This window comes from Sceloporus occidentalis, unplaced genomic scaffold (genome assembly GCF_023333645.1).
Source record: "Sceloporus occidentalis isolate IW3139 unplaced genomic scaffold, rSceOcc1.0.p SCAF_8, whole genome shotgun sequence".
Lineage (NCBI taxonomy): Eukaryota > Metazoa > Chordata > Lepidosauria > Squamata > Phrynosomatidae > Sceloporus > Sceloporus occidentalis.
Window position 1 is genome coordinate 32,437,089 of NW_028316988.1, and position 9,342 is coordinate 32,446,430.

Here is a 9,342-nt window from a genome sequence, read left to right on the forward strand (position 1 = left end):
AGAAATTAAAATTAATTTAATAGACACTCTAATTCTGTATATTTAATTATATATAATAAATATAAATAATAAGGATAATAATTTAATTGCTAGGAAATGATAATAATAATAATAATAATAATAATGCAAGGAAATAATAATAACAAATTGTAAAAAATATAATAATAATAATTTTATATTATTATTATATAATACAATAAAATATAATAATAATAATTGCAGGGAAATAATAATTTTATATTATTATTATTATTTATATAATTATAATTAGTTATATAGTGTATTATTATTTTTCCTTGCAATTAAATTATTATTATTATTATTATTATTATTTCTTGCAATATTATTATTATAATATAATTATTATATACAATATATATTATTTGCTTGCAATATTATTATTATTATTAAATATGAATAATAGTGTTAATAATATAATAAAGTTGCAAGAAAATAATAATTAAAAAATTTAGAAATTAAAACTAAATTAATTATATATAAAATAAATATAAATAATAATGAAATTGCAAGAAAATATAATAATAATAATAATAATAATAATAATAATGAAATTACAGGCAAATAATAATAATATATTATATATTATAATTATATAATAATAATAATATTGCAAGCAAATAATAATAATAGTGTGTGTGTGTTTGTGTATAATTTCTATGATTAGAATTATTAAGATGTGTGTGTGTATATATAATGATATTTATAATAAAAAATAAAATAATAAATAATGACTACTAAGTTTAATAATAATAATATCACTTTGTGACATCCTTTCTTGCGTTTCGTATTTCCTTGCGCAGCCGGACGCGATGAAGCCGCCATTGTTGTACACGATGCTGCCAGTCGCCAGGGACAGGATTATCACCCGGTTCCCAAAGGTAAGTCCAATTAAACCGAATGGGATCCCTGATCGTTTGGGAATTTATTATTATTATTATTATTGAGATGCCTATTTAATTTCTTGGCTATATATATATATAATTGTAAATTATATTAATATATATATATATATAGTTATAATTATTATGATTTACAACAGGGGTAGGCAACCTGTGGCCCGCGGGCCGGATGTGGCCCAGCATGGCCTTGGGACCGGCCCCAGCCTGGTCCTGCCACCGATTGCCGCCGGAGCTTTTGGCCTCTCGCGTGAGGGCGTGGGGCCTTTGACCCGGGCAAGGGGGGGGCAAGCGGCAGGCAAGGGGGGGCAAGCGGCGGGCAAGGGGGGCAATTGTGTATAGAAGCCTCCAAAACATGCATTTATATTAACATTTTTTAAAAATCAGCAATAAAATTAAAATATAAAATTAAAATATAATATATATATATAAAATAATGATATATATATATATATATATATATATATATATATAATTATATACGTATAACATAATAATGATAACATACATATATATATAATTGTAAATCATAATTAAATTATATATTTTATATATATCATAATAATTGCATATATTGCATATATATATAAATTGTAAAATTAATCACGATAATTATCTTTATTCGCAGTGGTACACCCCCGAAGCCTGTCTCGAGTTCAAGGACCATTTCCACGAACGCGTGGCGAATATCTGCCAGTGCAGGAACGCCACCGGCGCCACCGGGTAAGTTTGCACTGACAAAATTAATTAAAATTGACCGTATTAAAATTATCTCATTAACTATATGTAGACTTAGGCACAGAGCAGAGGCCCAAAGAAACCCCGTTAGCGAATTACGAAGATTGTACAACATCTGCTGGATACCTGTATTACAAAACGGCGTAATTTCCGCATATGTAAGCACACCTCCCATACCGTTGTGATGCAGACCATGCAATTGCGCAACTCGGCACAGTCCATGATTTGTTTTATTCGCAGGTCGAAAGTCTCGAAAGCGGTCGTCGTGGGAGACCTTTGCGTCGGAAAGACCAGCCTCATCAACAGGTGCGGTGAGTTCGAAACTGCGTTTGTTTTTCGTGTTTCCTTACGCCATGAATCGTCGCAGATTTAAAGACGCGCGTTTTATTTATTCATCCTTCACAACCAATATATTTTATATTTATTGATCGGTCGATCGGTTTATCGATCGCAGGTTCTGCAAAGACGTTTTTGACCGTGACTACAAGGCCACTATTGGCGTCGATTTCGAAATCGAACGTTTTGAAATCGCGGGGCTTCCATATAATCTCCAGATGTGAGTCAATATTTTCGTTTAATTGATCATATTCGACAATATGTATATATTGTTATATATATATATATATATATATATATAGAGAGAGAGAGAGAGAGAGAGAGAGAGATAAACACACACACACACACATATATATATATTAAATATATTATCATATAATATAGTATATTAAGACATATATATATATTATATTAACATATACATTATATTATGTGCATATTTAGTGTGTGTGTGTGTATTTTTATATTTATTAATATTAATAAAATTTTATTATTATTATTGATAATGCTATATTTATAATATATATTATAAATATATTAAATATAAAATTTAATTAATTATAATATTTAATTTTTAAATTATTTAATAATAATTAATAATTAATAATCAAATATAATTTATTAAATAATTAATATATTACAATATGTATATATATATATATTATACAATTATAATATATCACGTGTATATAATTATGTATTTATTATTATTATCATTTATATTTTTATTAATAATATGTTTACCTATCATTAAATAACATATAACGCAGTGATGGTGAACCTTTTATAGACTGAGTGCCCAAACTGCAACCCAGACCCCACTTATTTATTGCAAAGTGCCACGTCCCTCTGGCTTTCTAGTAAGAAACTCTGGCAAACTCTGTGCTAGGGCGACAGCATATGTGTCCACAGAGAGGGCTCTGAGTGCCACCTCTGGCACGCGTGCCGTAAGTTTGCCATAACTAAATATCATTATTGTTAATCTTATTTTATTATTATATTTATTATTTATTATTTATTATTTTTATTGATAATACATTTACCTATTATTAAATAACATATAATTAAATATTTTATTAATGTTAATATTATTGTTTATTATCAGTAATAGATTTTATATATTATTATTGAAATAATATATAATAATATTTTATGAATTATTACCTTTTATCATTATTTATTGATGATTATTATTTATATTTAGTATTTAGTATTTAGTATTAATAAAATATTAATTATCATTAATATAAATAATAATATTTCATTAATAATATAATTATTTTATTAATAAATAATAAATATATTATTTATAATAAATAATAAATAATAAATATATTATTGATAAAATATATATTTACCTTTTATTAATAAAATATATATTATTATTTATTATTTATTATTAAATATGCATTATTTATTATATATAATACATAATAATAATAAATTAAATTAATTTATCAATTAATTTACCAATTAAATATTTATTTATTTTATCTAAATTAATTTATAAAATCTATAAGTATATGCAAATTAATAAACTAATTGCTTAATTGAAAAAACAATTAATGTAATTAATATAATTAATTAATTAATTAATTAAACACTATGAATTTTCCCATTGTCAGATGGGACACGGCCGGACAAGAGAAATTCAAATGCATCGCGTCGGCGTATTACAGGGGCGCTCAAGGTAAATCTGTAAACGCCGGTGTGCGTGAAATACGTAAAACGCGGGCGGCTCAGACCCAGATTAACGACGGTAACGAATTAATAGCTTTATTCATCGTTACAGTAATTATCACCGTCTTCGATCTGGCCGACATCCAGACTTTGGGCCGCGCCAAGTAAGTCTGCGAAAACGCGACACGGTTTTTTTGGCGCGGTTTTTTGCGCCAACGATAATAACATCTATAAATTACGTTAATAATATTATATATATATATATATATATATATATATATATATATGTTGAAGGCGTGATTTCGGCATTCACGCAATCCGCATCTTTCCGTTCCAGGCGATGGCTGGAGGACGCCATGATGGAGAACGACGCCGATGCTGCATCCATCTCCTTGTTCCTCGTCGGGACAAAGAAGGATTTGTTGGTAAGGCTAGGAGTAAACTGTTAGTAAGGTTTGAGTAGGGAGCTTTTACGCGCTTTTCACAGTTTGCGCTCCTTTCTGCGCGTGTTTTTTTCCAGTCGGATGCCGAATTGCACCGGATGGAAACAGACGCCGTACGCATCGCCAATGAAATGGGAGCGGAGTATTGGTCAGTCTCGGCCAAAACAGGTCAGTTGCAGTTATCGGTCAGTTGGTAAGTCGGTCACTTGCATTTCCTTCCTTCCTCTTCCTTCCTTTCCTTCCGTTCTCTCCTTCCTTTTTTCCTTCTTTCCTTCCTTCTTTCTTTCCTTCCTTTCTTCTTCTCTCCCCTTTTTTTCTCTCTTCCTTCCTTTTTTCCTTCCATTCTTCCCTTCCTTCCTTCTTTCTTTCCTTCCCTTTCTCTTTCCTGGACTTTTCCCACCCTTCCCTTCCTTCTCTCCTTCCTTCTCTCTTTCCACCTTTCTTTCTTTCGTTTCTTCCTTCCTCTTCTCTTCTTCCTTCCTTTTTCCTTCCTTCCTTCTTTCTTTCCTTCCATCGCCTCCTTCCTTCCCTCTGTCTTTCCTGGACTTTTTTTCATCCCTCTTTTTGTTCTCTCTTTCCTTCTCTTCCTTCTTTCATTCCATTGTCTCCTTTCTTTCCTCTCTCTTTCCTGGCCCTTATTTCGTTATTCCCTTTGTTCTCTCTTTCCTTCCATCCTTCCTTCCTTCTTTCATTCCTCTCTCTTTCCTTCTTTCTTCTCCTCCTTTTCTTCTTTCATTCCATTCTCTTCTACCTTCCCTCTCTCTTTCCTGTCATTCCTTCATTCTTCTTTTCCTTCCTTCCCTTTGTTCCTTCCTTCCATTCTTTCTCTCTTTCCTGTAATTTTTCCCTTCCTTTCTTCCTTCCTTCTTTCCTTTTCTTTCTTTCTTTCTTTCTTTCTTTCTTTCCCTCCATTCTTTCTCTCTTTCCTGTCATTTTTCCCTTCCTTCCTTCTTTCCTTCCTTCCTTTTCTCTCTTTCTTTCCTTCCCTTTTTCATTCTTTCCTTCCTTCGATTCTTTCTCTTTCCTGTCATTTTCTTCCTTCCTTCCTTCCTTCTCTTCGTTCTTTCTTTCTTTCCTTCTCTTCCTTTTCTCCTTCTTTCTTTCCTTCCATTCTCTTTCCTGTCCTTCCTTCCTTCCTTCTCTTCCTCCTTTCTTTCCTTACTTCCTTCCCTCTTTTCCCCCCTCCGTCCCCTAAATTTCCTCGTTCTTCTCTTCCAGGGGAGAACGTCAAGGACTTCTTTTTGCGCGCCGCCACCTTGGCTTTTGAAAAGTGCATCTTGGCGGCGATGGATGAAAACAGCGGACGCAATGCCGAAATCGGGAGCCTCCTCCGTACGTCGGAAACGCCGTTATAGGATATATATCTATATCTATATCTATATCTATCTATCTATCTATCATATATATATATATATATAGCGGTCACCATTCCGGCCGCTGGACCGTGGCGGTCAAGAGCTGACCGTTGTCTCATTGTTTCCCCTTCGAACGACAGGAATAGAAAGGACTGCGTTGGACACTTCGGACGCCAACGGTCAAGCGAACCCGAACTGCTGTTAGCAGCCAGTGATCAAGCGGAAGACTGACCGGACAAGTGATCGCCATTCAAAATGGAGGAGATGGAGCCGTGACTGCACCGGAAGCGGCGAAACTGTGCAGTCAGATTTACTTGCCTCGCCGCCGTGGTTTTTAATTTTTACGTAAGCGTCATCGACGCCTCCTCACTTTTAATTAATTTAATTTAATTTAATTAATTTAATTAAATCATTTTAATTTAATTAATTTAATTAAAAATGGCATATAAATAAATATTATTGTTGTTATTATTTATGTAGTAGTTTGTTTCCACTTAATTTATGGAATTAATTGAAGCCATTAATTAATGTATTAATGTAATTAATGAGGGTTTCTGACCCAAACGCATCACACTAAAAGCGATTCAGCAGAGGTGAAGATAATTAAACAGCGGTTGAATATGTAAATGAAAGAAAGGAGGGAAGGAAAAGAAAAAGTGAGAGAGAAGGAGGGAGAAAGAGAAGAAGGAAGGGAAGGACAAAGAGGGAAAGAAAGATAGAAAGAGAGGGATGGAGGAAGGAAGAGAGAGAGAAAGGAAGAGAAAAGGACAGGGAGGAAGGAAAGAGAGAGAGAGAGAGAGAGAGGGAGATGAAGTAAGGAAGGAAGGGACAAAAGAGAGAGAGAGAGATAAAGGAAGGAAGGAAGGAAGAAAATAGGGAAATAAAAAGAGAGATGAAGGAAGGAAGGAAAGAGAGAGAGATGAAGGAAGGAAGGAAGGAAGGAAGGAAGGAAAGAGAGAAGGAGGGAGGGAGAAAGAGGAGAAAAAGATAGAGAGGAAGGAAGGAAGGAAGGAAGGGAAAGACAAAGAGGGAAAGAAAGATAGAAAGAGGGATGGAGGAAGGAAGAGAGAGAAAGAAAGAGAAAGACAGGGAGGGAGGGAGGAAATAGGGAAAGAAAGAGAGAGATGAAGGAAAGAAGGAAGAGAAAGACAAAGAGGGAAAGATAGATAGATAGATAGATAGATAGATAGATAGATAGATAGGGATGGAGGAAGGAAGAGAAAGAGAGAGAAAGAAAGAAAGAAAGAAAGAAAGAGAAAAGGACAGGAAAGAGGGAAAGAAAGAGAGATGAAGGAAAGAAGTAAAGAAGGACGGATGGAAGGGAGAGAAAGAAAGGAAGGAGAAGGAGTGAGACGAAGAGAATGAGAAGGAAAGAACTGAAGGATTAGAAAGCAAAAAGGATAAAGAGAGGAAGGAAGGCAGAGAAAGAAAGGGATAGAAAGATTGAGGAAGGGAAAGAGAGAGAAAGAGAAGGAAGGAGGGAAAGAAATGAAGAAAGAAAGAGAGGGAAATGGAGAGAAAGACAGAGAGAAAGAGAAAAAAGGGAGGGAGGAAAGGAAGAAAGAAAGAAGGGAGAAAAGGAGGGAAAGAAAAAGACAAGTGAAGGAAGAGAGAGGAGGAGATAGAGAAAAGAGAGAAGGAAAGACAGAAAGGGAAGGATGAAGAGAGATATATAGATAGATAAAGAGAAAAAGAAAGGGAGGAAGAGAGGAAGAAAGGAGAAAGTGAGATAAGGAAGAAAATGAAAGAATAAAGTCAGAGAAATGAAGGAAGAGAGAGAGAAAGAAGGGGGAAGGAAGGAAGGAAGGAAGGAAACAGAGAGGAATGGAGGTATGGAGCCCCTCTGCACATGCTCAGAGGCAGCCTGCCCTCCATTCCCCTCCTCCTCCTCTTCCTTTTCTCCTCCTCCTCAATCCCCCTCTTTCTCCTCCCTCCTTTTCGGCTCCTCCTTCCTTCGTTCTCGGCCCACGGAAGGAAGGAAGGAAGGAAGGAAGGAGAGGAGGAGGGCCTGAGCCCTGGACATCTGGACACAGGAGGAGGAGGAGGAGGAAGGTCCTTGGGGTCCTTTTGGGGGAGAGGATGGGCTAAACTGGGAAGGAGGGAAGGAGGAAGAGGAGGGAAAGGAGGAATAGGAGGCCGAGGAGAGAGAAAGAGAGACCCCCCTTCTTCCCTCCTTCATTCCTTCCTCTCCCTCATTCCTCCTTTCCTTTGTTCTCCTCCCCTTTGTCCTTCCTCCTCTTCCTCTCTTCCTGGGGAGGAGGAAGAGGAAGAAGAAGGGGAAGAAGGGATGGGCAGAAACCCCTGAGACACCCCCTTTCCCTCCTTTTCCTCCCTCTTTTCCTCCCTTCCTCCCTCTCTTCATCCCTCCTTTCCTCCCCCTCTTCCTCCTTCTCCCATCCCCCTTCATCCCTCCCTTCATCCCTCCTTTCCTCCCCCTTCCCCACCCGCTTTTCCTCCTCTTCATCTCCCTCTTCATCCCTCCTTTCCTCCCCTACTCCCTTCTTCGCTCCCTTCTTCTTCCTCCCCCTCTTCCTCTCCCTTTAGTCCCCTTCTCCCTCTCCCTACTCCTCCTCTTCATCCCTTGTTTCCTTCCCCCTCTTCCTCCACTTCCCCTTCCCGCCTCATCCCCTTCCGGATCCCTCTTTTCCTCCCCTCTTCCTCCGTCTCCTCCTTCCCTTACTCCCCCTCACTCTTCCTCCTACGTTTCCCCCCATCCCCTTCTTCCTTTTCTTCCTGCCCCTCATCCCCTTTCTCCTTCCCCTTCCTCCCCTCTTCTCCGTCCCGCCTTTCTGTCCCTCTTCCTCCCCTCTTTTCCTCCCCTACTCCCCTCTTCCTCCCTCCTTTCATTCCCCCTCAGTCTTCCCCTCACTCCCCTCTTCCTCCTCTCCTCCCGGGTCCCTCTCTTCCTGTCCCTTGACCTCTTCCTCCTTCCCTCTACTCCCTTCCCTTCTCCATCCCTCGTTTCCTCCCCTACTCCCCTCTTCATCTCCCTCTTCGTCCCTCCTTTCCTCCCCCTCTTCCCCCGTCTCCCCCTACTTCCTTCTTCCTCTTCCGGACCCTTTTTACCTGCCCTTTGTCCCCTTCCTCCTTCCCTTCCTTTTTCCTCTTCCTCCATCATCCCTTACTCCTCTCTTCAACCCCCTTCTTCATCCCTACTTTGCTCCCCCTCACTCTTCCCCTTACTTCCCCTCTTCCTCCTCCTCTTCCAGACCCCTCTTTTCCTCCTTCCCTCTACTCCCCTCTTCCTCCGTCGTCCCTTACTCCCCTCTTCCTCTTCTTTTCCTCCCCTTACTCTCCCCTTCTTCCCTTTCTTCATCCCTCCTTTCATCCCCTCTTCCTCCTCTTTTCCTCCCCTTACGCTCCCCTTCCTCCCCTTCATCCCTCGTTTCATCACTTCTTCCTCCGTTTCCCCCTACTCTCCTTCATCCCCTTCTCTATCCCTCTTTTCCTCCCCTACTTCATCTTCCGGATCCCTCTCTACCTCCCCTCTTCCTCTTCCTCCATCATCCCTTCCTCCCCTCTTCCTCCCCTTCCTCATCCCTCCTTTAATCCCCCTTAATCTTCCTTTTACTCCCCTTCGCTTCCGCTTCCTTCCTTCCGACCGCCATGAGCGACCCAGGCGCCTTCGCCGACGCCTGGCGCGCGCAGTTCTCCGATGCAGAGCCGCCGCCGTCCATGGCGCCGCTGCGGTCAGCGGCTGAAATCGAAGGGGAGCTTGACCGCTGCAAGGCCTCCATCCGCCGCCTGGAAACGGAGGTCAGCAAGGAGCGCTTCCGCATGATCTACCTCCAGACGCTCCTTGCCAAGGAACGCAAGAGCTACGACCGGCAAAGATGGCGGCCATTTGGCGCGAAAGGCGACGACGGCGATGAC

At 38.9% G+C, this 9,342-nt stretch overlaps 1 protein-coding gene across 2 annotated transcripts in view; it reads left to right on the top strand.

The window, feature by feature from the left end:
- Positions 1–798: 798 nt before the first annotated feature.
- LOC149308566 (breakpoint cluster region protein-like) overlaps positions 799–9,342 on the top strand; it is a 26,473-nt gene continuing 17,929 nt past the window's right edge. Inside the window, exons 1-4 of one of the 2 annotated variants that reach the window (XM_089536016.1) lie at positions 799–899; positions 1,546–1,640; positions 1,896–1,966; positions 2,110–2,211. In XM_089536016.1, coding sequence (XP_089392142.1) covers positions 831–899; positions 1,546–1,640; positions 1,896–1,966; positions 2,110–2,211 — 337 coding nt within the window. In that variant the 5' untranslated portion in view covers positions 799–830. Of the gene's footprint in view, positions 900–1,545; positions 1,641–1,895; positions 1,967–2,109; positions 2,212–7,284 lie in introns of those variants that run through there. The other variant, XM_089536015.1, reaches the window with a different exon arrangement.